The 27,955-nt window shown below is 44.9% G+C and overlaps 1 protein-coding gene across 5 annotated transcripts; it reads left to right on the forward strand.

Moving 5' to 3' along the window:
• Nucleotides 1-1,353: 1,353 nt before the first annotated feature.
• Nucleotides 1,354-27,955, forward strand: Det1 (DET1 partner of COP1 E3 ubiquitin ligase). 5 transcript variants are annotated; one of them, XR_007973876.1, is made up of 7 exons: nt 1,370-1,485; nt 1,765-1,909; nt 4,220-5,312; nt 13,308-13,495; nt 18,614-18,805; nt 21,807-22,288; nt 27,749-27,954. XR_007973876.1 is itself a non-coding variant. In XM_052160386.1 (6 exons), exons 1-6 carry the CDS (start codon nt 1,467-1,469, stop codon nt 27,810-27,812), a joined length of 1,701 nt encoding a protein of 566 aa, XP_052016346.1. In that variant the 5' UTR covers nt 1,370-1,466; the 3' UTR covers nt 27,813-27,955. The 5 variants fall into 5 exon arrangements, 4 of the variants coding, with proteins under 4 accessions (XP_052016352.1, XP_052016346.1, XP_052016339.1 ...); XM_052160386.1 differs by lacking the exon at nt 21,807-22,288 and having other exon boundaries at nt 27,749-27,955; XM_052160379.1 differs by lacking the exon at nt 27,749-27,954 and having other exon boundaries at nt 21,807-22,389.

The following is a 27,955-nucleotide window of genomic DNA, read 5'->3' on the forward strand; positions in this document are numbered from 1 at the left end:
AGTATTTGGGGAAAATATTTAATACTTTGGATAACCTTAAGAGGTGGGCACAGTCATTTCCCAAAAAAGGACATGGAGTCTCTTGAGCCAGTACCTGAGAATACCGAGCTTGGAAATGTTGGACTGGGCCAGTCCATATCCCTAAGTCACTGTATTTCATTGAGCCTCACTTTCTCCCTTTCCCTGGCAAAAGTCAGCAAATACCCCTTCCTCATGCTGTTGTCTGCAGAGATATTCGTTCTCTGAGTCTTCTGGGTATCAGAGAGTTGGGGGAGAGAGCAAGGCTCAGCCCAGCCACTAATTCTATATCCTATGCCTCAGAAGAGCTGGGGATATAGCTCAGGGATGGAATAGTTAGTGAGCTTCTTCTTCTTCTTCTTCTTCTTCTTCTTCTTCTTCTTCTTCTTCTTCTTCTTCTTCTTCTTCTTCTTCTTCTTCTTCTTCTTTTGGATTTGGCTTTTTCGAGGCAGGGTTTCTCTGTATGGCCCTGGCTGTCCTGGAACTCACTCTGTAGACCAGGCTGGCCTCGAACTCCGAAATCTGCCTGCCTCTGCCTCCCAGAGTGCTGGGATTACAGGCGTGCTCCACCACTGCCCTGCACTGAGCTTCTATAAGATGCCAAACCTAGCTATGGGCTGGGGTTGGGGGGGAGGGCTGGAACAGAAAATAAGACAAAATCCCCGTTCTACGTTTATAATCTACCAAAGGGAAGAGAGACAAACAAAGCAATTCACAGCAACAGAAACAGATTAGACAGTGGCGGTGGCTAACCAGAAGCCTTAGGAGAAGACATTTTGGGTTTGGTTTCCTGCCAAAACATCAAAAATAAACCACACATACAAACACAAGAGCTTGGCCATGCGCGCGTGCGTGCGCACACACACACACACACACAACACACACAAAAGAGATGACATATATGTAAGGACCTGAATGATCCAAAAGAGGCTGCTGTGGGACAATTTGGGGTTAGACAGCCTAGGAGAAGCCACAGGCTCACAGGGAAGAAATAATTTGTAAAGAAAAAAAAAACTGAATGAAGTAACGTGCCAGTGAAAGGCCAGTAATGTTATTGGATTCATTTAGTACAGAAGCGTTTATTGAATCCACATGTGCAACCAATATCATGGAGAATTTAGTGACATGGTGCATATATAATTCATCTTCCTCCATTACGCAAGAAGCAGGTAACAACTTAATCCTTATTTGTGTAGTTATGAATGTGCCCAGGGTTTATTCAGCCTCTGTGGCCTCGATCCCTCCTCCCGACGCCAGGGTGCGCTGCGCCGCTCTTCAGCGGGATCGTGTCTCGCTCTTCCGAACTTCCCTTCTCGCTGCGCAGCACTTCCGGTGGCGGGCGGAAGCAGGGGCTGGTGGCTGCGGACGCCGGGGTCCCGAGGCATGGCGGGGGCGGGGCCGGGGGAGGTGTGCACCGAGCAGGCTAGGGCGACCCTTGCCCTGGCCCCATGAGCCAGGACTCGACAGGTGAGGACTTGCCCTTTTCGGCCGGTGAGAGCTCCGCGGCGGGCTCCTCCCCGCACGATACCCGGAGCCCCGGCGCCAGGCTTTGCCCCGGGAGGCCCCGCCCTGGGCTTTTCTTTCCGGGGGCGACCATGGGCATGTGTGTCTGCCTCTTGGCATCCTTTTCTTGTTTTGGAAGCAATCGCCAAGAGTGAGGGGACATGTGCACTTGCTCTAACGAGGAATAAAACTTGCTTTCACACATCTAGTGACCCGGTTTAGCCAGGCTTTCTTTCGTTGCAGACTGCACCAAAGCGTCTACCATGTGCCAGCCCCAGGGCGAGAGGAGTATTACCGCGGTGACTGAAGTAGACCTGGTTACTTCAGTAGAGAGAATACTGTTCAACGAGGAGACTCAAACATTAAACACAACCATGCAAGCGAACGTGTAAATAAAAATTGTGCCAGATTACTAGAGAACAAGAAAAAGTTGAATCCTTTAGGTAGGGTGGTCAAAAAGACTTCCCAAAACTTGACACTAAAGTTGGAACGAGAGAACTTAAGGCATGGACCAGAGAGAATGTATTACAGAAAAGGAAATTTCCCCTGTGCTGTAGGCCCACTGTTTAAGAAGGAAGCTTGCTACACATCAAGCACTGTGATGGGCGTACAGAAGATAAGTGTATAGTTGACCCAGAGAGATCACCATAAATACACACATTAGTAAAATACAGAGTTGCAAAGGAGTGACTACTGTGTTGGGATATATGTCTCACGAAGTGAAGGAAAGTCTTCAAAGACAGGATGATGAAGTTGATATCGGAGATAGTTCTCAAAGGTGAAGAATTTAGTTTCTTCAGAAGACCAGAGAGTATATATATAGTTCAGTGTGTGATCTGTCACGGTCACTCAGCTCTTTTTTCCTAGGGCTAAAGTACTGTAGGCAATATGCAAATGAGCGGGTGTGGCAGTGTTCCAGGGTAAAGGTTCTTTCCAAAAAGCAACCAGAGGTAATAGTTTAGAGCCCTGACTCCCTCAGGTCTGGCTCTGCAAGCCTTTTAGATCTTTATCCAGTGGATGTAGCTTAGCTTGTACAAGGATAAGCTTGAAACAAAAGGATTGCAAAACAAGACCCTTACTATGTGTTCTAAGGGTTTTGTTTGTTTTGTGGTCCTGGGGAATCTAAAGCAGGCTGCTTGTTATGAAAGCCTTTGCCAGAACACTACTACCTCTCCCTCCCCCACCTCCAAGCTTTTGATTTCTCTCTCTCTCTCTCTCTCTCTCTCTCTCTCTCTCTCTATCTCTGTCTCTCTATCTCTCTGTGATTATTGATGTACAAACTTTCTTTGTTAGCCATTTGTACTTTATCAGGATTTGTGGCTATTTGTTGAGTTCCAAGAATTCATTAAATATGTTAAGTATTAACTCCTTACCAGATATTTGGCCAACAAATGCTTCTATTCACTCTGTAGGTTGCCCTTTCTTGGGGGGTAGGGGGGTAGGAGGTGGGTAGGGGTGTTGAGACATGGTCTAACTATGTAGCTCTGACTGTCCTGGAACTCACTATGTAGACTAGGCTGGCCCCAAACTCACAGAGATCCACCTGCCTGATGTTGATCAAGGCTTTATTGGATACCAAATGGTGTTTGTCCATGTATGTGACCCTTTGGTTAGATATCTGAGAAAAGCCCTCATAATCTACTTGTCTCTGGCACTGATTTATAGATACCTAGACGTATGCTTCACTGATCTCCTAGAGGTTTCTGATCCAGGCGTGTTGACAAGATTAGTTGTGGCGAGTGAAGGCTTATTTTGAGACTCAATTCTCCATTGGCTTGTCTATGCAAGTGTTAGAGGTTGGGTTATCATTATTATTATTGTTATTATTATTATTTTATTTTTTATTGTGGCATTGTAATAGGTTCTGGAATCAGGAAGTATGAGCTCTATCTGTGTTATTGTCCATATCGTCTTAGCTACATTTTACTCTTTGAGATTTCATGTTGCTTTTAGTGTGAAATTTTTATGTTTTCAAAAAAAAAAATGCCATTGGGGTTTCGACAGAGATTGCTTGAATTTACAGATTGCTTTAACATATCAACCCAGTAAATGTACATGTGCACATTCAATGTTTACTTTTTTAAAAAAGCAAAAACAAATATATTGGGGAAAGTAGCAAAGTTGACTCTTTGCCTAGCATGCGCAAGGTCCCAGCTTCAATATCCAGCACCCTGTAAGTCGGGTGTGGGTGTATAAGTCTGTAATCCCAACACTGGGAAGTTGGGGCAGGAGGATCAAAGCTGAAGGTTATCCATGGCTACGAAGCAAATTCAAAGCCTGCCTGAGCCCCTATCTCACAAGTAAAGACAAGGTTTTAACCTGCATTCTAGCCTGACCTTGAACTTAAAGTGTTGTTTCCTCCAGAGTGCTGGTGCTGGTGGTGGCGGCGGCGGTAGCAGCGGCGGCGGCGTTACTGTGCGCCCCTATACCCTGGGAATGGGATTTTTGTGCTGTTCATGTTTGATGTACTTGCTGTCTTATTCTTTGAAAATTTCTGCTAGTTTATACTTGGGAGGTATTCTTTGTGTCTTGTATCCTTCCTTTCAGACCTTCAAATTCAAAATGTCAGGATCACTATGCAACTATAATTTCAGAGAAATCTGGGTCACTGTTGTCCTGAAAGATCTCAGGCTCATTTAGAGGTATTAATATGTTTTGTTCTGTTTTCTTGAGTTCTACTTTTTTTTTTCCCATGTAGAGATGTTATAATGGATCATCATGTTTCCACAATTAAACCTCGAAGAATCCAAAATCAAAATGTTATCCACCGCTTAGAACGTCGCCGCATCAGTTCAGGCAAGGCGGGGACTCACTGGCACCAGGTCCGAGTGCTCCACCAGAACGTCTTCCCCAACTTCACGGTGGTCAACGTTGAAAAGCCTCCTTGTTTCTTGCGTAAATTCTCCCCTGATGGGCGCTACTTTATTGCATTTTCATCTGACCAGACATCTCTTGAAATCTATGAGTACCAGGGCTGTCAGGCAGCAGAGGACCTCTTGCAGGGGTACGAAGGGGAGATCTTGTCCAATGGCAATGACCAGAGGTCAGTCAGCATCCGAGGCCGGCTGTTTGAGCGATTTTTTGTCCTGCTGCACATTACCAATGTAGCGGCCAATGGTGAGCACTTGAACCGGGAGTGTAGCCTCTTCACAGACGACTGCCGCTGTGTCATCGTGGGCTCTGCTGCCTACCTCCCAGACGAACCTCACCCTCCTTTCTATGAGGTGTATCGGAACAGTGAATCAGTGACCCCCAATCCACGGTCCCCTCTTGAGGACTATTCCCTCCACATCATTGACCTTCACACTGGCCGACTGTGTGACACACGCACATTCAAGTGTGACAAAGTGGTCTTGTCACACAATCAAGGGCTATACTTATACAAAAACATCCTGGCCATATTGTCTGTGCAGCAGCAGACCATCCATGTCTTCCAGGTGACTCCTGAAGGCACATTTATTGACGTTCGGACCATTGGCCGCTTCTGCTATGAGGATGACTTGCTCACTGTGTCTGCTGTTTTCCCTGAGGTGCAGCGGGACAGCCAGACGGGCATGGCCAATCCTTTCAGGGACCCTTTTATCAACTCCTTGAAGCACCGGTTGCTGGTTTATCTCTGGAGGAGGGCGGAGCAGGACGGTAGCGCCATGGCGAAGAGGCGCTTCTTCCAGTACTTTGACCAGCTGCGGCAGCTACGCATGTGGAAGATGCAGCTGCTGGACGAGAACCACCTATTCATCAAGTACACCAGCGAAGATGTAGTGACGCTGCGGGTCACAGACCCGTCTCAGGTACGGGGGGAGGTCTCCTGCCTGTGTCCTGTGTGTATCAGGAATACACACCTTAATGTAGTGTCGGTTTTTGCTATGCTTGGGTTCAGATTTAAAGCCGATTCCTTTGTGTCTGGCATCACATATTGAAATTGGCAAATGGAGGGTCAGTGTCAAGGCCCTGCCAGGTGGACAGCCAAGTCTGTGGTTATCTGTTATTCCTCAGGACATTCTCAGTATCTGTCACATAGGAGCTCAAATGCTATAAGGTCAGGGTTTGGACCACACATACATAATCCTACCTAAACTTTATAAGACATTGAACCAAATGGGTTCTGGCAGCGAGAATGAGCACTCCACGCAAAAATGGAAGTCCTTAGGGCTCAGTAGTAGAGAGCTTATTCAGGATGAGGCTCAGCGCCCCGGCACTGAAAACAAAGATCTCCAAATCTGCCACTGCAGCTGGTGTCCTTCCATAATGTTGGCAATCCCAGCCACCTGGAGACAGGTGGAGCTTGGGCTCGAGGGCAGTGAGCTCCAGACCTGTCCATGTTATGAGACCTTGAAAAGATAAGTGGTGACAGAGGAACAGACAGACAGACAGATGCCTTCTGGAAATCCAGGGAGTCTGGATATCTGTCTTTGAAAAGATCTCCACTTCAGTGTGCTCTGAGTAAGAGGCCTAACTCAGTGCTTTGGCCTCCTTGCCTCAAGCCAATCCTCCTGTTTTGGAAACAGAACAGTGAGGCAGATAGTAAACTAGGAAGTCAGCCGACTCTACCTCTAAGGGATACTATACATTGTTAGGGGTTGGCTCAGTGGTTAAAGCATCTTCCTTGCAAGCAAGAGGGGAGTTTGGATTCCCAGAACCATGGTATGCCAGATGGGTGGGGCAGACTGCTTGTAATTCCAGAGTTCCTAAGGTGGAGACAATCCCAAAATCAAGCTGGCTCATCCGCAAGCTCTGGGTTCAGCAGAAAGACATTTACCTTAATGTCTTAATGACTAAGCCAGACTAAGAAAATTAGTAACATCAATCAACGTTGGACCTTTATGTGCCCAGGTTTGACCCATAAAGTACACACACACACATACCACATATGCATGAGGTACATAATAGATAGATAGATAGATAGATAGATAGATAAAGAGATAGTATAAAGGACATCATTTCTAAGCCCTCACCTAACCAGTGGTAAAATATCTTCCAACAGTGACCCCTCTGTAGCCGCCAGCAGCTACATGTAAACTGGGTTACCTGTTGAGAGAATTTTGGGGTCATAGGGAAGAGCGGCGAAAAGAAAGTACGGCTAAGTCAATGTTCACTGATCGAAGCCGTAAACTTTAATGGCGCCGGACCTTTTAACAGTTTGGGCAAACCCTCCCCCCAGACTCCAGGCTGAGTTCCGGTGGAAGTTGTCTAGCTTCTCTTGGAGGTCTTCGTCTTGACTGCTCCGGCAGCTGGGTGGGTCACCTGTTTAATTCAGGAATCCCTATACACGGAGGAACAATGAGCTTGACCTTTACTACGTGCACTCCACCCTAGGTGGAGCAGGATCCTGGCTAACTGGGAGAAGTTAACCTTGACCAAAGTCAAACTCTGACCAAGTGCAAGACTGCCCCAATATGGCTCTGTACATGTCCTCCCTTTTTTTATTAATTTGAACACGAGGAGGTAGAAAACAAGTGGATAAATATCCTTCATAAGAAGGCGGGCCTTAACCAGGAGGGGAAGCATTGACCGTAATTCCTCTTAAATATTGTATAACGTCTTTTTCAGAGGAGGGGTAATAGGCTCCCTTATTATTTTAAGGACAGCCTCTCGACGTTAACCCCTATGCAATTAGGTGTACTTCCTGGGGACTCAGAAGCAGAAATTCACCTCCCCATGCAGTGCTTTGCCTCGCACGTCTCGCTGGTACCCATGTTTGTTCATAAACAAACACACATAGATCTGAGTTCTATGTGGCTCCCTCTTTGGAGATCCACTTGTGTAAGTTTTGAAGCCAGGGGGGTCTGCAAGTGTCTTTAACAGACATGTAATCTCTCCATCCAGGTGAGCCTGGGTGGAGACAGCCAGTCTGCTTAACAGACAAGGTCAAGAGTTAAAGGTGGAATAGGATTAACTTGTCCCAGAAGTATCCAATTCAGTTGTAAATTAACAACTTTAAGGACACAAAGCTTGGCCTCTGAGGTGGGAGAGGTAGCCTTGTGAATCAAGAATTAAGCTGTTACTTCTCAGGAAAAGTGGAGACTATATGTTAAATTAACACAGCTGGCTGAAGATTGTTAGCCATCTTCAAAATTGGAATCTTCAATATTGGAATTATTTCTAGACCAGTCTATGGTTGAGTCAGCTGAGCACAATAAGGAGAAGAGTCATTTTAACTCTTCTAATTAATTTTTTCCTAAGCTAGCATAACAGTCTCCATGTTCTGTCCCACAAAGTCTAAAAGCTTGAAGCTAGGCAATTTATCTAACCTGGGACATTTAACAATTGAGGTAAGTCAAGAACATATATCCAATATAGCTCTTATGTTACCATGGTCTGGGCATTCAGCAAGCACACTGTCAGCATATCTTCTGTCGCATTCTGTGGAAAAAACAGAGGACATGCCTTCTCCCCCAATATTAAATCAGGATCATGGCATATGTTAGTAAGTGAATTCCTTCATTTCACCTAGACATCAATATGTCTAATTACAAGATGTCATATACATTTAGCAAGGAGTTTCTTGGCATCCAATTTTAAAATTTTAAAATTTTCTTAAAAACATGTAAGCATAATTTAAATTATATGCACAGGGACACAATTTCCTCTCTCTTCTTTCTTCCAAGAAGATATTGTTTTATTAATTTAAGTTGGAACACAAAGTATAAACCATAACATAGGCAATAACTATGTAATTATATAAAATATAGTTGCTTTTTCTGTTAGAGCAGTTGCAACTAGACAGCCTAAAAATGAATCATTAGTCACATGTACATATTTTTTAATCTTCTAAATTAGAAATATGAATATCATTTATCTGTAATAACTAAGTCCTCTAGGATTAACACCATTACGTGGTAGAGGTAGAAATTGAGGACATCAAGAACAAATCTTTATAATTTGATGTGCACAAAATATAAAATTATTTCAAATACCTAAAGGACAGTCATTTAGAGAACATATCCTTTGTTCTTAGAAATTTGAATCACATTTGTATAAACTGTAGAAATTAAGAATTAGCAGTATTAAAAATGGACCAATTTTAAGCAATTATAGACCATGAGCTATGTATATCTACTATTATTAAAAGCTTGACCTTTAACATCTTAAAAATAGCTGCTATAGCACCCAATTCAGGTATCTGTGTTGAAGCAGGGAGAAACTTAAAGGAATAAACATGTGATCTGATAGTACAAATTATCTTTTGGATAACAATTATTAATTTTGCCTAAAAATGCTTGCCATGTAATAGACCAACCATTAATAATAAATTTGATTGTTGCTTGAAGCAAGGAACAAATGTTTCCTACCTTGAAAACAGAGGTTTAAGACCTTTTGTGGCAAGCTTAAAATGAGGTAAATAAGATAAAGCCAATTAATATATCTTAACAACCTTTGAAAGCCATTTACCTAAAAATTCTAAAAGTCTATAGGAGCAAGGGCCTGTAACAAACATTCTATGAACATTGTACACTGAAAATTTTTAAGATCTTAACTTCTAGTATTGAAAGAGAGACAAACATTTTTTCTCACAGGACGTAAGGCTGTTAGCCATTCCTTGAGGCAAAAACTTTCTAATGAAATTGTTTTGCTTTGTTTCTTTAAAGTTAGAAGCAAATGCTTTTATAATTATCAGAATGTAAAGCAAAAAACCAACCCTTTAAATTTACAATAATTTTGCAGGGAGTAGACAGGCCAAATGTTAATGCCTTTATAGCCTCCTTGACCTTTCATAGACTTGAATTGCATTTTAACCCACACCAGGATAAGTCAAGAATTTTTTTTTTTTTTTAAGCCAAACACTCCCTAGGTGGGGCCTGTAAGGCAGAAACAATTTCTCAAGCTTCCTCACTAGCTTCCCCTGAGGCAGCTCTAAGCTTTGCATTAACTCAAATGTAAAAATTCTGCCCTAGGATCCACCCTGAGTCCTTGGCAAGAACATTGTATGAGATTACTGGAAAGTAAATATCTTCTAATCTGAGCCTTTTATCTAAGATCAGACCCAAACCTACAAGGACAATTTAAGGATTAAACAAAAGAAACCTGTAATTCCATGGTCAAAGGAACCTACTTGATATCAAATACATTTCCACTGAGATCTCCTTTTTAATCTTGGAGACAGCTGTATCACTCTTAAAATTATCTTAATTACAAAATGTTAACAATTACGAGCCTGCAAACTGAAAACTGTAGCCAATGACACACTGATTTTTATTGTAACTCAATGTTTTCTTGCAATATTAGAGCACAATTGCAATTTTGGAAGCAAATCCCAATTTTAAACAATCTATTTTCTTTAAAATTAATGGCAAACACATATTTACAGCACAAGGTTTGTATGCCAGTTCTTATGTTCAAGTGTATAACAGTGTAACTTATTAAAGAGACAATATTTTAGATCTTAATCTTCATTAAGTCTAATCTCCAGGCCAAGATTCACATGAAACACCATGCCAATTTAGGAGCGTCCCAAAGGCCTGTATTTCCTGGATTGCGTCATGCCATGTGGTGTTCAAAATGGCGACTACCCTAAACTACCAGCCTTAATCGTCATGCCACGTGTTCAAAATGGCGACTACCCTAAACTACCAGCCTTAACCATCATGCCACGTGTTCAAAATGGCGACTACCCTAAACTACCAGCCTTAACCTAACTTTTGTTAATAACATTATACCTTTTAAATCATGTGCAGTGACTTAAGCCAATACTCTATAGTCAAGACATGCAAAATATACCTTTAAATCCAATTATAAACAAGAACAAAGCATGAGTGGCGTTAGGCCACGTGTAGTTAGTTAAGATAGCTCTAACACTGAATCACCAGTTTTAAACTAACCTTTTCTTAATAACACTATACCTTTTACATAATAACCAATTAATTTATAACTCTTTAGTCAAGAAATGTAAAGCCTTATATCATTAAAACCAATTAAAAACAAGTATAAAGCGACTACATGAATTTCACAAGCCAAACCAAAGTCTTCCCAAATCTTGAGGTTTCTGGGCTTTAAGAGCGGCTTTTTCCCCAGCCATGTTTCTGTCTTGGGTGAGTGAGCTACGCTGCTGCAGCGTGGCTTTGAATCAATCCCCACACAAACTGTGGCTAGCTCAAGAGGTTACCAGCAGATGTAATCTTTACCAATTTTTTCTTTTTAACATGAAACAGTCATTCACACAAAGACACAGAGAGGACATAAACATACACATAGACAGTCGGTGCACCGGGACAAACACGGAAAGATACACAGAAAGTTAAGCGTGCTTGTTAAGCAATTGCATCCATTTTCCTCTTTAAACAGCTCTTAGAAGCTATGGACATATGCCTATTTTTAAAAACCCCTTTCTTTTCGCCGAAATCAGCTCTTACGAGCTTTGGGCAAATGCCTACCAAATTCCTTCCCCATATTTCCCTATCTTATCAACCCAAGCAGTCCTGCGCTGGGTCCACGCAGTATGCTTGAAAAACTGTATCCATTCCTGCACTCACAACCATAGACACGAATTCACTAGCGCTAGTTTTGCCTTCTATGTTGCTTACCGTGCAGATACCATTAATTTTCACCTTTTTTCTGCGAAGCTTCGCTGGATAGGGCTACCTCAAGAAATTCTCTCGTGCCAGGTCGCCCCACGTTGGGCGCCACTATGTAGCCGCCAGCAGCTACATGTAAACTGGGTTACCTGTTGAGAGAATTTTGGGGTCATAGGGAAGAGCGGCGAAAAGAAAGTACGGCTAAGTCAATGTTCACTGATCGAAGCCGTAAACTTTAATGGCGCCGGACCTTTTAACAGTTTGGGCAAACCCTCCCCCCAGACTCCAGGCTGAGTTCCGGTGGAAGTTGTCTAGCTTCTCTTGGAGGTCTTCGTCTTGACTGCTCCGGCAGCTGGGTGGGTCACCTGTTTAATTCAGGAATCCCTATACACGGAGGAACAATGAGCTTGACCTTTACTACGTGCACTCCACCCTAGGTGGAGCAGGATCCTGGCTAACTGGGAGAAGTTAACCTTGACCAAAGTCAAACTCTGACCAAGTGCAAGACTGCCCCAATATGGCTCTGTACACCCCTCCAAAAAAAAAAATATCAAAGCTTGTGTATTTATCTAAAAAGGGGACAGTGATCAGATTCGAGTTTATTTTTGAAATTCTCTTTCTCCCTTGTTAATGATGGGTGGTCACTGAGCCACTGCAGGTGAACATTTAGTTTATCTTATGCGTCATGGAAGATAGGTGGTCGAGTCCTTGACTTCTTTCCCCTCCTGTCCTTAATTTCCCAGTCTGCTGTAGAGGGAAAGCTGGTAAATGTTTGTGTAATTTTATATTCACATAATTATAAAAGATCCTGCTAAAACCCTGATATGATCAAAGTGGTGTCCTGGTCTATAGATGGGACATGAGTCACTCTCTTATTTAGGTTTCAGCTATAATTACCTTTCTATTTTGGAAGGAATAAGTTGTCTGTTATCACTGCACTGAGATTATCCTTTTTTTCTTTTGCTAAAAGGTGACCTAGTTTTTCCTGGTAGTTCTAGTCAGTTACAGCTAGATATGCTGCTGGGGCTGTGCCCCCTGCTTGGAGTTTGAAACTCGAAACCTAGTCTCTGCACCCCAGTTGTCCTCTCCTCTCCCCTTCCAGTTTAATTTGATAAGTTCCAATAAGGTCAATGAGTAAAACCTGCATCCATAGACAAAGCCTCGGTAATATTATGGGCATTATTCTCAGGTTGTCTCCAGCCTCTTTAATTTGCAGCCGAATTTAATTTCCAGGTGACTGCAAAGTCATGTAAGAGGAGCTCTGGGGAGGACTAATTACTATGAGACAGGTGGGCCACACGGCTGCAGAGATGGGTAGCAGATTAAAACTCAATTAGAGGAAGGGGAAATGCGAATCCGTGTGTCCTGGACATCTTAGACTCCTGCTGGAAGTTTGCAGATTTAGTTCACTCTGTAGCATTCACTGTGACAGAAAACTCAAGGTACCCTGGAGCTTCCTGTTAGGCACGGAAGAACACTCAAGGTGTCAAGGGAAAGGCCCAGTCACCCGGGGCTCCATTCAGGAAAAGTGGTGACTGCCACCTATGGCATTTGAATGCTTTTCAGCCCCCCCTGCCACCCTAATTGGCAGAAATCTCAAATGTATCTTACAAAAGCTGTTGGTTGAAAGAACATTTGTGGAGAAAGAAATGGAAAATGCCTGTCTGATTTTTCATTTGTTCATCTGCAGCATCCTGCGTGGATACAACTTGCCCAGGCAGTCTTAGCACACAATGTACTTAGGGCGTCTCTGCATGCTAGAAATATTAAGAGGGAAAAATAAATGCCCCTAAATTGAACTTTCAACTGTACACATAGAAGAGAAAATCATTTACCAACAGGCAGCCCTGGGCTGCAAATCACTTTCCCAGCAGGAAAGAAAATTAAATCTGGCATTTTTAAAACTTTTTTAAAAAAAAAAAATCTTAGGGTAGATTGGGGAACAAGTAGCGAATAAACACTTGGAAGGAAAAATATTGAATTTGCACAGTTTGAAATGAAAGATTGAAAGCCTTTTTATGTATACATGCTGGCCAGCTCAGTAATCCCAGCAGCGCAGCAGCACGGGAAACCTGGTGGCATCAAGGTTCTCAATGCCGGAACCAAAGCTGCTTCCTCCATTCCCAGAACTCGTGGAGCCGTGCTCCCCAGCTCGTGCTCCCTAGCTTGTGCCCAGGCAGAGGTTCCTGAGTGGGTTGTCGGGTGGCGTTAACTTCAGGTGAAGTGGAAAGTTGCCTAGGTATGGCCACCCCATTGGCTGCCTCTCTTCTGCAGGCCTCCTTCTTTGTGGTGTACAACATGGTGACCACAGAGGTGATTGCTGTGTTTGAGAACACGTCGGATGAGCTTCTGGAGCTCTTTGAGAACTTCTGCGACCTCTTCCGCAATGCCACCCTGCACAGTGAAGTCCAGTTCCCTTGCTCGGCTTCTAGCAACAACTTTGCAAGGCAGATTCAGCGCCGGTAAGCTGTGCCGCCCGGCCTCGCAGGCTTAACTTTAAAATGGTTGCTGTTAGGCTGCTAGCCACTTGTTACAGAACACTTTGGATTCTGTTTGCCCACCTGGCCTTGGTAGGTGGCCTGCCTATTGCAACCAGCTCCTCTGTCATCCTGATGTTTTCCCATCTCTGAGAACCTGTGTAATTGTTGGTACATCTTCTGGGTCCTTCTTAGACCACATGTGAGCTGCAGAAAGACAGAAACTACATCTGTTTATTGCCATATTCTCAGTGGTGTACTGCCGAGTCCTTAAATATTTCAGGAATGAGTGATGGATCATTTTAACACTTCTGGTTAATATGGCCTGTTGAACACATCCACCCATCTCTGCTCCATTAGAAAACCCCTCTTACAGTAAAGCGACAGCTAAAGGGGTGGCCCTTAGAGCAGAAGAGCAGACAAGCCAGAACTATAGACACGGGTTTGGAAGTAGGGATCCATGGTATCTAAGAACCTTCTTAGTATATTAGCATGAAAGGAATAGTTCCTTTGGGCTAAAAGCCCCTGGTAAATCTGATGTAGTCAGGCAAGGGTTCCTCAGCTTTCACACCTAAATTGTTGTAACCGTAATGAGGTATGGAAAATATCTGGCTTTGGTCCCCAAATAGGCCAGGCCACATTGAGCGGATGAATCAGAGCAAGCATTACTGCTTCTGGGAAAGATGAGCAAACAGGTAAACTTCCTGCTGTGGCTCCGTGCCGGGACCCTTGCAGGGACGCTGTGGTTAGACAGATTCTGACCCTCGTTCCCTCTGCCTTCTCCCTGACACACCTGCCTGCTGCCTGAGTAGTGTTGTTCTCTTCTTCAGTTCGAAAGCAGGGTCTCCCTGAGTAGCCTAGGCTGGCCTGGTACCCGCGGCGCTTCACCTTCCCAGTCGTCCTAGTGCACAGGTCTGGGACTCCCCTCCCTTTTTGATGGCAGTGCTGGGACTTGAGCCTAAGAGTCTTCTATCAAAAGTAACTTTTAAGTTAACCATTTCATTAGCAAGTTTTCTTTCTGTTGCTTTGATAAACACCATGACAACAGCAGCCTGGGAGCAATGGATTTGTCCCAGCTTCTACTTCCTTGTCACCATCCACCACTGAGGAAAGTCAGGACAGAAATTCAGGGCAGGAACCTGGAGGCAGGACCTTGGCAGAGACCAGAGAGGAATGCTGCTTACTGTCTTGTTCTTGGCTCATTCCTAGCTAGCTCTTTGGCACAGTCCAGGGTCATCTGCTCACAGTGGGCTGGGCACCCCTGCAACTGTCTATCATCTGTGAAGATAGTTCTCCACAGACGCGGCCACAGACATCCTTCAGGTGTGGTTCCCTCTTCCAGGCCAGCTAGTACAGTGGTGCCCTCAGTCAGAGCATCGCAGAGGCGCTCCATGTGGTCAGGAAGCTTCATTTCTGGTCACTGTTGGGTCCACACCAAGGCTGGCGTGTTACTAGCTGAGAGGAGCTACAAGCTCATTTAAGGAGCTGGAAAGGTTTTTCATGCCACTTAAGACTGAAAAGTTATAAATGTCCTTGCACATCTTACCCACTGCCACTCCCTTGAGTAGATTTTGTAAACTACACAATCATAGTTTACTTTTTGAAAATATAATGTACATGTAAATTGAAATTATTTTTTTGTTTCTTGTGAATACATGGCTTTTAATGCAAAATTGTGTGGTTAAATGTACTCTAATAATTTTTATGTAAAAACACAAAAAAGTAAATAAATATGTAGCTTATGGGGTTAGCATAAAATGTACACACAAAGAAAATGGACTCTTAAGACCCGAATCATTTAAGAAGAGCCTTTATCCTAAAAGAGACTCCCACTCCACCCCCCCTCCACCCCCCAAAAAAAGACTAGGAAAGGAAGAGGCAGAATTGTAGTCACTAAGACTAGTAGAGATGTAAGGACAAGGGAAGGCCTAGAATGCCGGTGCTCTAGGAGACCTGCAATGTCTTAGACTTAGCTGAAGAACTTTCCAAGGGGAAAGAGGGAGTGAAGGCATAGGGAAACGGGACAGAAAGAGTTAAAAAAAAATTGAGAGCATTTGCCCTGGAGTTCTGTACCTGTTGTTCCTAAGAAAGAGAAATTGAGGACCAAAGACGTAGGAACAATGTGAGTACTTCCTAACCTAGATGGACGGAACTTTCTAGATTGGCAGGATCATCCATGACTATTGGAACCAACTGCTAAACTCTGAGGAAATTTTGCAAGCTGAGATTGTTAAGCACAGCCATTCCTAGCTGTAACTGCTCCCCATGACATCACTCGTGTTTCCGAGGCTGTGCTAGCCGGGTGGTGGATGCTGCACGGTGCAGTGCTATGGCTCACCTCCAGCTGGGTTTGATGGGGTGACGTTGGTGCCGTGAAATTGGCCACAGCAGGAAGCTTGACACCACAGAAATTGCTAAATGCTACAAATTATTATATCCCCACCCCCGTCAAGAAAAATCGCCCACTTTACCAGCATTCTGGTATTTAGCATAGTCAGTGAAGAAAGGCCCACATGGAGGCATGCCGGACAATTTTGAAACATTGGAGCTAAAGGTAAATTATAAAAACTTGGAACAAGAACCTACATTTCACATGCAAAAATGTTATTAGAATGCTGTCAGATTAGTCAGTGACAATGCTAAATGCTTAAAGATGGTAAGATCTTGCCTTCAAAATTTTGTGAAAAGGATGGTTTCAAGGGCTTGGGGGTGCAGTTCAGTGCATTCAGTGCTTGTCGGTACTCACAGGGTTCTGGACTCAACCCTGCCTCCCTGCAGAACCACCCAAAGCCAGTCAGCCTCTCCCTCTCTCTCCCTCTCTCCCTCCCTCCCTCTCTTTCTCCCTTTCTCTCTCCCCCTCTCCCTCACTTTCTCTCTCTCTCCCTCTCTCCCTCCCTCCCTCTCTCTCCTCTCCCTCTTTGCCTCCCTCTCTCCCTCCACCCTCTCTCTCTCCCTCTCTCCCTCTCTGTCTCTCCCTCCCTCTCTCTCCTCTTCCTCTCTCTCTCTCTCTCTCTCTCTCTCTCTCTCTCTCTCTCTCTCTCTCTCTCTCTCTCGATCTGGCCCTCCCTCCCTCTCCCTCTCTGCACTGAGGACTGATCCTGGGGCCTCTGGCTTGTTTGTCAAGTGCTGTGTGCCGCGGAGCCGTATCCCCAGCTATCTTTTTGTGCTTTTATTTTAAGGAGGTCTCACCAAGTTGCCCAGGTTAGTCTAGTCTTGTTCTTGAATTTTCAGTCCTGAAAATTCTGAGTGTCCCAAATCATTGGGATTACAGACCCATGTCACTAAGCCAGGTGGTTTTCCTTAATTTAAACCAGGAAGTAATTATGGCATGTTTGTGTGTGTTGATGGGACTGATCCTGGAGAGAATCCTTCCTAGTGTGTGAGAGGGCATGAGATCTGCCACCCAAGTAGAGAGATTCGAGTGCTGTGCAGGGACAGATGCTCTGTGGAGACCTTCAAAGGGCCTTTTGTGTTTGTCAGTGACAAACTAGGGGGACATGAGGTAGCATGGAAGAGAGTGAGAGGTGGGCTGGGCTGTGGAAGTTCGGATGAGCATGCTCCCACATTGAGAGCCTGTGGCTTTGTGGCCATAAGGTTGGAGTGAGCATTACTTTCACTTTTCTCCAGCCACAGGAAGTGAAGCAGACACAGGCATAGACTCAGGAGAGCTGAGCTTCACTGGAGGCCTGCTGAAAGCAGGATTCAAGGTTGTGGAGTGTGCAGGTCGTGGAGCTGTTTCAGGGTTGACTGTGACTTCTAAGATGCTTAGAAGAAAAAGCAGACTCAATGGGTGTGCGAGATGGAAGAAAACTGTTGGAGAGATAGGAGAGGATGGCTGGAAGGTAGGACAGGCACCTGGAGTGCAGTGCTTGCAGGGTGAGGGGAGGCTGTCGGAATGCAGGGCAGGGGCTGAGGGGAAGCCAGGCTAGGCCATGCTGTTAGAAGGATCTTTATTGAGAATTTTGGAGTCACCCAGAGTTAAGAGATGTTAGTTGGACAGAATGACACAGCTAAGAGCTAAGAGCTGCAGATTCCAGAGAGATGTCCTCTGTATTTCAGGCAGTGTGGCGCCGGGAGAATGAAGATTAGGTGGGTATTGCTGAAGAATAGGGACCGCTTCAGTGTACAGATCCTGTAGGTTGTCCTAGAGGTTTTGTGGTCTTCACATAGCCATGAGCCAGCTCCTATCGTGTTGCCATCAGTGGTGGCAGGGACAGAGAAACAACTCCCTGGTGTCACCTGTAAGTAGCCCTGAGGCCTTTCCTTATCGTTTGGAGACCTTTACTGCAGATCCATGGCATGGCTACAGAAAAAGGGTCTCAGGATGTGGCAGAACTGAAAGTTATTAAAAAGCATTTCGAACAGATTTAAGAACAAGGGTTAGTAGAGAGGCACTTGGGAAAAGGTGAGATATACCTTTGTGGATCTGGGACTCTAAATGATAGTTGTAATTAAATGTCTAAAGTAGTTCTATAAATTGGTTTGGGGCCGGGCGGTGGTGGCGCACGCCTGTAATCCCAGCACTCTGGGAGGCAGGGGCAGGCGGATTTCTGAGTTTGAGGCCAGCCTGGTCTACAGCGTGAGTTCCAGGACAGCCAGGGCTATACAGAGAAACCCTGTCTCGAAAAAAAAAAAAAAAAAAAAAACAAATCCAAAAATACCAAAAAAAAAAAAAATTGGTTTGGGGGGCTTCTGGTTCTGTCTAAGAGGGTTGCTAAGGAACCTTTTCTTCTCTGGCAGATGAGGTTTAGGGTGGTTCCCAAGATGCAGTAAATAGTGTAGCTGAGATGACTCCTAGATCACAAGAGCTGTAGGGAAAGTTAGGATTTTAATTGTTTTTAAAATAAAATTACTGTATGTGTATAGTGTGTATGTGAGTATGCATGCATGTGTCATGGCGCATGTAGGATGTCTGAGGACCACTTTTGGGAGTTAGTTATCTCCTCCCACTGTGGGACGGACCTGGTGACTGCACGTCGGCCAGGTTTCCGGGCTTGTGCGGCAGGCACCTTCACCTGGGAGCTCCTGGATTTTAGCTGTGTATGTGAGTTTTAAACTGAGGCAGCTGCTGAGAAAGCCTTCCTTACCGGTGCTTTGTTTTAGGTTCAAAGACACAATTATAAATGCCAAGTATGGAGGGCACACGGAGGCTGTGCGGCGGCTGCTAGGCCAGCTCCCCATCAGCGCCCAGTCCTACAGCGGGAGCCCCTACCTGGACTTGTCTCTCTTCAGCTATGATGACAAGTGGGTGTCAGTCATGGAGCGACCCAAGACTTGTGGAGACCACCCAATCAGGTACGTTATCACCAGACAGCTACAAACCGCGTGCAGTGAGAGGCACCGTGCTCCCTCTCTCCTCTTACGGCGTGGCTCAGTGACTGACTCTCTCCTGGACTTTTGCTGGGTGGAGAGAGCCACTGTCTGTGTGGTGTGGTGAGAGCTTAGATCACTTAGGTATTATTATTCTACCCCATGAATAAAACTTTTATTCAGAAAAATGCTGTCTGCTTTTAAAAGTGTCCAAAGAAGCCTGGCATGGTGTACACACCTTTAACCCCAGCACTTGGGAGGCAGAGACAGGTAGATCTCTGTCTCTCTCTTGAGTTTGAAACCAGCCTGTTCTACAGAGTGAGTTCCAGGACAACCAGGGTTACACCCAGAGATTCTGTATTGAAAACAACAAACAAAAAAAGCAAAAGCATCCAAGAAAAATAGACATGTAATTTACATTTTTAATATCCTAATGGCATTCTGTCACAGATTTTTATATCTAGTATATCTTACTGAAGTTATTTTATCCATGTTACTAAGTAGAAAAAGCAGAGATAATTTTTTCCTACTGGAATCTTTTTTGTTTTTTGTTTTTTGTTTTTTTTTATTTTAAAATTATTTATTTATTTTGTGTATATAAGTACACTGTAGCTGTCTTCAGATACACCAGAAGAGGGCATCGGATCCCATTACAGATGGTCATGAGCCACCATGTGGTTGCTGGGATTGAACTCAGGACCTCTGGGAGAGCAGTTGGTGCTCTTACCCGCTGAGCCATCTCTCCGGCACCTTTTTGCTTGTTTAAGATTATCTTATGAGCGTTTTGCTTGCATGTGTGTATGTACACTCTGCATACACACCTGGTACCCACGGAGGTCAGAAGAGAGCGCCAGGCCCTGGCTTGGAGTTATGGCTGGTTGTGAGCCACTGTACTGGGAGTTACAGGAGGTTGGGTGCTGGGAATTGAACCCAGGCTCTCTGCTAGAGCAACAAGTATCCTAACCACTGAGCTGTCTGTCTTTTCACTCTGCTGCTGGGTTCGAGGCCAGCCTGGGATATGAGACCCTACCTGAGAACAAACAAACATTTGTTAATGTCACCAACGTCTAATTAGTATTCCGTGTGTTGCTTGAGCACATTATTCACACAGTTCCTTTGACTCATGTGCTGAGCAAGGCTCATATGCGTGTGGCTGTGAACCTTAAGCCTTAGGTTTGCTTTCCTCTTTATTTTTCTGGCAATGAAGTCATTGTTCGTCACCAGCACATTCATCCTGTAGTCTTTCTCATACTGGGCTCTGTCCATTGCATGCTGGGAGTAGTATTTACGGTATTCCTCATCCCTCCTGCTTTCCTATAAATTGGTAGTTAGATTTAGAGTACAGTCATCTCACTTTAAATTATAAATCCATGTATGCTGGGAACTATGTGGATAGGTTAATGTGCTTTTTGTGCATAAAAGCACATAATGAGCCTCATTTGATACAGCCAAACGGATACATTTTTGTCCTTGCTGACAAAATTTCCTGCTTTTCTGGTTTGAAAAGATGAGAGAACCCAAGTAACAGGCCTGCAATGCCATAGCTATGACGGAAGAGGCTTCTCTTGTAATTCTTTTGTGTTTTTACTTAAAATGAGAACGGGGAGGGCATTGAAGACATCTGAGGAGGTGGCGCTGCCAGGCACTGTCGCTGTCTATGTCATTCTGGTTTTGCCAACAAGTGTATTTGTGCATGTTTTCACCTCCAGCATTAATCACAGGAGGCACCATAGTCTGGCTGCGTTAACTGTAGGGGTGTCTTCTATTTACAGAGTCTTCATACTGACGGTTCCATTGACGGATACCCTGTCATTTGTCCAGCCTCCTGCCCATCTCTCTTATGCATTTTATATTAGAGCAGCTCTGATAGTGTCAATCATTTAAATTAAGTTCCGAGGGTATGAATTCTTAGGGATGGGATTAGTTTATCAGAAAGTATGATGAACATCATTGAATTCGGGTAGCGCATTTTCCCGGTATGTGCAAGGCCCTAGATTTGAGCCTCAGCTCTGCAAAATAATAGTAATAAAAAGTGTGAGTGCCTTTATATTTGTTTTATCTGCTTTCTAGAAAGGCTCATCAGAGCTTTTTAGTTATTATCTTCCAGCCTGTTCATCGTCTGTAGTTTCCCAAAGGACAAGTCATTCAGAAACATCTTTTGCTTCGTGGTATCAGGTGGAGAATCCCAGGCTCACCCACTCCCCTGCCACGGAGCTGCATCCTAGCATGCCATTTTACTTCTGGATGTAGAAAATGGCAACTATGAGAGAGAAGGCATTTTATTTTTTAGTACTTTATTTATTGAGACACACTCGTGGAGCCCAGGCAAGCCTCAAACTTGCTGTATAGGCAAGGCTGACCTTGAGCTCCTGCGCCTCCTGTCTCTGCCTCCAGAGTGCTAGGACTACAGGCATGTGCACCATACCTAGTGTGAGAATTTGTTCTTAAAACTGCAAATCTTCAAATTAGCCCAGAATGGCACTACTGTGTAGTCACTGCTGGCCACTGCTGGCCACTGCTGGCCGTTGGGCACTTACTGTGAGATGAGGCCCAGCTGAGATGGGCATAGGTATACAGGTCAGGTTTCAAAGATTAGTGAAAGAAAAGATGTGTGTTAACTGCTTAACTTGCGCAAAGCTGGTTAACTTGGATATATTAAATGAGATTTAAAGGCACACAAAGTTATATATGCTGTTTAGCATTTCATTTCTATGCCCGCTTAGACATCTTTAGGCAGGAGCTTCTGGAAGTGGGAGGCTGTAATTTGGAGTCTGATGCAGGGCCATCGTGAGAACTGACCAGTGACTGAGGTCAGGAGTTCACTTTACAGTCCCTGATGAGATACGTGGCCTCATCAGAGGTTCTACTAAGCTGGCTTGCTGCAAGAGGCTGTTTCATTTATCTGTTGAGCCCTCCTGTCTTCGTCCCCTGCTGTCCAGATTCCAAGATGGCAGTGATAGCAACACCCTGTCCCTTTTCTGTTTAGGTTCTATGCCCGGGACTCTGGCTTGCTGAAGTTTGAGATCCAGGCGGGCTTGCTGGGCCGCCCCATCAACCACACAGTGCGACGTCTTGTGGCCTTCACCTTTCACCCCTTTGAGCCATTTGCCATTTCTGTGCAGAGGACTAATGCAGAGTATGTTGTCAACTTCCACATGCGACACTGCTGCACCTAGTCACCTCAGTACAACGTGCTGTCCAGGACAATAAAGCAAAAGCTGCTAGCTGCCTGCTTTCGTCGGTGTTCCAGACTGGTATACCTCACCTACAGCAGAGCCTGAGAGACTGGGCGGGGTGCAACCTGGTGGGACTCTGTTTCAAGTTCTCTCGCTTTCCCTTGTGGGAACACCTAGCATTAAAGCCATGTTATTTTGTTTACTTAGCATTTTATGTCTGTGGAGATAGAGGAACTTACACCCTCCCCCCTTGATGTCACTCTTCAGCATTATGGTGTGCAGCCTGCAGCAGGTAAATCATGTTTACTCTTGAGAATTATGTACCCTTTCGCTTCCCTCAGCAAGCAGGGCTATCTTTCTAAGAGAAAATAAAGCCTTGGTATTTTCTTAGGACACCGTCTCTTGCTTGGTGTTTCCCTCACACCCGTGCTTTTTCCATCCTTGGGTACAGAGGGACTAAGAGAACCGACAGGCCCTGGATGCAGCAGCTGCTCCTGTGCGCTAAGTGGCTAGTGCCCTTGTCAAAGGCAGTCATTTGTTGCCGTCCCCGGGGCTTTCTGCTGGCAATTGTGAGCGCGGAGAGGTGGGAGTAATCACACAGGCTCATGGGGAAGCACGCTCACAGCTGCTGCCCGTGCCACGCCGGTGGGAGAGCATGCGGCCCTGGGAGTCCTGGCAGAAACAAACACCATGGAGCACGTACTGTCCTTTGAGTAGCAGAAGCTGGAAGGCTCCAGGTGTCCCTAAACAGATCAAACTGGTTGTCCCCGGGTGGCTGAGCTCTTCCTAGCTCTCCTGTAGACCCCTGCTGGCACCAGACTGCACCCTTCTGTCACGTCCGTCCACCAGGCTCCTCCAGGGGGCCTGCACGCCTGTTTATATCTCATTTACATAATGTTTCCCCAGTCATAATGTAGTCAGCTTGTTTAGAAACATCTGTCTCAGAAGGTACCTCTGAAATGTTTTGTACCAAAGCAATCTAAAAGGAACCACGGATACAAGCAGCTGGGTCCCATATTCCTTCTGCTAGCCAGACTTCCGGGAAGCCTAAGAAATATGATAGGAAATGCTGAGCCCCACCCAAACCAGTTCCATCAAGTTCATCCTCCTAAGTAGTCTAAATTTTGGTTGGTTGGTTTTTTGTTTGTTTTGGTTTGGTTTGGTTTTTGGTTTATTGAGACAGGGTTTCTCTGTGTAGCCCTGACTGTCCTGGAACTCACTTTGTAGACCAGGCTGGCCTTGAACTCAGAAATCTGCCTGCCTCTGCCTCCCAAGAGCTGGGATTAAAGGCGTGCACCACCACTGCTCGCTGGGTGAGCTTTGTCTCTTAAATGATTCTGGTTCCTGTCAATGCCAGGATGAACCACCACACCCCCTGTATTACTTTTCTTGTCACTGTGAACAGATAACCTGACTGAAGCAATTTAAGACGAGAAGGGTTTGTTTTATTTAGTTCACAATAAAGTTGCCTAGTGAAGAAGCCTGCAAGGGACGTTCTGTATTCAGACTGTAAGAGCGCCATCTTGGACCAGGCATGTTTAGCCAGTGAGTTGGTTCTTCCTCATGGCTATTCCAGCATCCAACAGTCTTGCATCTGGTTTCTCTTCTGTCCTCTGTGGCCATTATCCTGTATTGAGTTGGGCAGTGGGGAGTGTGGAGAACGCTCTGCTTGGTCGTAGGTCCCTGCTCATAAGTGACAGACATCCCTTCCACACATACATCCTGCTGTACCTAGCCAAATGTACACACCTAAACAAGAAACTCCGAGAGCTGTCATGCCTGGCTAGCCATGTGCTGGCTTTTCTTGTTTCCAGAAGGAGAGAGACTGAGTTTGGATAGACAAGTGGTTATTGTGAAAGACTCCCGTATCCCTGGAAATCCTCACTCAAGTCTCGGGATAGGACGATGCCCAAAAAAATTCATGAGAGACCATTCTTGATACAAACACATGAGGTTTAATTCTTCAGTGCACTGGGGCCCGCACTCTTGTCCCGCGCAAGGGCAGAGGAGTTGGACTCCGAGCAGCTGCAGTTGGGCATTTTTAAAGAAAAAGACCATAAAGAAAAAGGGGAGGGGATGCTCAGACAGTGATCTATATCATAAGGAATGGGAGATCAGCGGCAATTCATGGCTCAGCGGAAGGTTATAGGTTATCTTGGGCAAACACAGTTACTTTAAGTGGGGATGGGGCACTAGTCCTTGAAGCCGGCGGGAGTGCTATCTTAAGGTTGACGGTTTTCTAAGTGCACTATGTCTAGGCTAATTGCTAGGGGGTTAAAAATTTTGAGTTGGGGTCTCTCATTTGCAGAGACCCGAGGTTCTTCATTAGCTCTCACTTCCCTTCAAGGTCCTCTTTTTCCTTATCCAGCCTAGTTGTTGTGGTGTAAAATGGACGCTCTCTTGACTTTTTTTTTTTAAATCCTATTCTGCTTCCTTTGTGATATATTAGAACAACTTCAACACCTTATCTGTGTTTGAATGGCTGAAACCCACGTTTGATCTTGAGTTCATGATCATAGCCTTGAAGTGGACTCTCAGCGCTGCAGAGTTAGCCTCATATATTTTCCTTGTCTTGTTTTCTACCCCTGGAGGCTGCCTTTCTTTTGCCCCTGGCTTCAAAATTCTTTCTCTGTTTCTCAGCTGGCCACCTTGCCCCTCCATGTCAAGATAGAAACCATCAGATGGGAATTTCCCTCCCTTTCCTTTACCATGTCCACCAGGAGACATGTCTGTACTTGCTCCTTTGCAGGTGCCTGGCACAGCCAGTAACATCCACACACAGTTCAAAGCAGAGAACAAATGCATGCATGCTTACTGCCCAGCTTGCTTTCTCTATTCTTAAACAGTCCACTGCCCCAAGCTTAAGGAATGGTACTGCCCACAGTGGGCAGGTCCTCTTGCATCAGTTAACACAATTACCATAATCCCCTTCACAGAGGCCAACCCGATCTAGACAGTCCCCTGAGAATCTCTTCCCAGGTGATTCTAGATTGTTTCAAGTTGATAATTAAAACTGGCCATTGCATCTGTGGTGCAATGATAAGATGACCTAACTGCTATAATCTTCAACCCCAATGGTATAGTCTCCACTCTGGGAAGGAAACTTGCCCACTGCTTCTTGCAGTGTATTTCAATAAGTTCTCTGACTTTTCACATCTTGGTAAATTCTTCTACTCCACATTACTGCACTGCCTTTTATATGCTGTTTTGCTGGACAGTAGTGTATGCAGAGAAACACCTGGTCTTGGTGTTTCTAGAGCAGCACCTTTCCAGTTCTGTTACCTTCCTGATTGCTCTTTGTTGACTCCCTTTCCTGACTTCTCTAAGCTCTGTCTTTAGAGGTTGGGCTGCTCTAGCACTGGATCTAGGATTCTTACCTCTTTCCCTGCCCCTGACCCCTGTTGTTTTGGTTATAGACTGAGACTGATGGTCTTCAAAGCTGTTAGCTCTAGCTACCCCCTCCTCCAGCACCTTTTGTGATCCTAATTCACATAGCCTGTGACTTACACAGAGTCTACATTTGGATATCTATTATGCTTTTCAAAACTAGCACATCCCTAATACCATTGATTGTTGTCCCTCTCTCTAACCTATTTTTCCTTTAAGATTTCCCATTCAGAACCACTTGGTAGATTGAGGCAAGTTGATAGTGAGTTTGTGGCCAGCCTGGGTTAAATGAGACCCTGTTTCAAAAAGCCCAACCAATCAAATTTGCCAAATGATTTCCCATATGGCTTCAAAGTCTATACCATACTTTGTCTATGCTGTTCTCTACCCCATAATCTTGCTTTGTTCGAGGGGGTTGCCATGAGCATTCTAAAGCAATTTTGGCAGCCCTGTATCTATTGTTACCTGTTAACCTATGGGTTACTTTAAAGACAGCTCGCACTTAATTCAGCTCAATGGCATAATGAGCTATGGGCTTCTGAGTTGTATTTCTCTATTGGCAGTGACAGTGAGGGAATGTATAAACCTACCCTCCCGTAATCCAAGGCTCTACATCTAAATTCAAAAGGATCAGCCTTAGAATAAAGTTGACCTGGTGTAAAACAAAGACCAGAAAGGAACTAGTTGTCCCGGAGGCCATCCTACCGCTGCATGTTCAGCTCTGTGAGGTAGAGTCCTTCTTGTTTAAAGCCCTTTGGATGCTTTTTGGTCTGGTTCTTGGAGTTGAAAGCAAATTAATGGGTGCAAAGAGAAAGGTCCTTGTGGAAAGGTTTGTCCTTCATTTTCATTTTCTCTCTCCTTGTTTTCCTTCCTTCCTTCCTTCCTTCCTTCCTTCCTTCCTTCCTTCCTTCCTTCCTTCAATCCTTCCTCCTTCCCTCCCTTCCTTCCCTTCCTTCCCTCCTTCCCTCCCCTCCTTTCCTTCCTTCAGTCCTCTCTCCCTCCCTTCCTTCCCTCCCTTCCTCCTCCCTTCCTTCCTTCTTTTCTTCCTTGCTATGTTCCTCAGGCTGGCCTTGATTCCTGACCTCGGGAGGTCTTCTTGCCTTGACTGATGTGGAGTGGATTACAGTTTCAGAGTGTACCAGAGTGTGTACAGGTCCATGTGCCCATCTTAGATTCATGGGATTTTTGCAAGCTGGAACTTAATGGATCTGGTTCTGGTTTCCATGAAACCAGCTGCCAGGTTCTAGTTCCCAGGGCTCTGTGACAGTTTCTGATATTCCCTCTGCTCCCCAGCAGCCTTGCTTGAATTTCTTTATGTGTTTCTGATAATTCTGGGGATTTAATGAAAATTGGAGTTAAAGCACTCAGCCGGCTGAGTACTTGCTGATATTAGGTTCTCAGTCGTGTGTATTGTGCCTGAAGGATTTAAGGTGGCTCTCAGTAAATTCTGGCATCTCCACTCAGTAAATGTCCAAAGAGTCTCAGGACTCTTTGGAGAATCAAGTTCTTTGAAACGCAAATATTTAAGAAAAAATGAGAGTGGACTTGAGGGAATTCCTTTCAGTTGTAAATCTTCCCTGAGCGTCCTCTTGGCAGGGCTGGCCTGTTGGCCTCAGTGCGAAGCTGCCATGGACCTCAGAGAGTGCTGCCGTTTAATTTAGCACTGCCTGTTTCATTTGTAGCCCCCTGCAAACAAGCCTAAGTGAGTGAAAACCTAAATTAGATAATTTTTAAAAGGATAGTAGCTTCATTATTTTCGAGTACACAGAGTGTCTTAAACTCGGCAATGAAGTGTTCTGCCGTAGCAGCCCGTCGGGACATTTCTTAATGAGTAGATTATAATTATTGCTAATCAGCATAATAGTTCCCCAGAACGCGTGCTTTGAAAGCAATTGAGCATATTAAGTGACTTGGATGTTCCAAGGGGCAATTTTGTTTACAACATTAATTTGCTGTCTACATATCTCTGATCGATGTAACCCTCTGTTGTTTCAAATAAAACACTTTAAAGGCTTTCTGCATCACACAACATTTGATTATGCGTGTAGGAAGCTGAGAGAGGCATTCTGGGACTGGAGGGGTGAATAGGGCCGAGATTCTTCATCCATGGTATCCTCATCTAACTGTGGGATCAGCTCTGGCTGGCACGAGTGCCTAGTACCAGCTTTGGCTCTATCACCTACTAGCAGGGCAACACTGAGCTTGGGTATCAGAACTTTACCAGGTCTCAGTTTCCCTTCTATAAAATGAAGGTGATTTCGCTCCTTTACAGACTTGATATATGCCCACAGTGAACATCAGTTAAAGCTCTGACCGAGGACTCACTAACTGCCTGTTGCCCTCTTGCTTCTCTTTACCCATTCAGGCCTGAGGGGGACTTTCTTGTTTCTTCAGCCCCTTCAAAGACTGCTCCCAGCTCTGGTGACTGACTTCAACTTGACCTTTCTCCAGTTTCAACTCCTGGCCACTGAATGAAAACTGGTAGCATCTCAAGTGGTGTCACAGCCTCTGTTTCCAGCATACCTATGTCTGAGGGGACCCGAGCGCCTCATCCCTCTGCTCCTTGCAGCTG

The sequence above is a fragment of the Apodemus sylvaticus genome, chromosome 1, assembly GCF_947179515.1.
Source record: "Apodemus sylvaticus chromosome 1, mApoSyl1.1, whole genome shotgun sequence".
Classification (NCBI taxonomy): Eukaryota; Metazoa; Chordata; class Mammalia; order Rodentia; family Muridae; genus Apodemus; species Apodemus sylvaticus.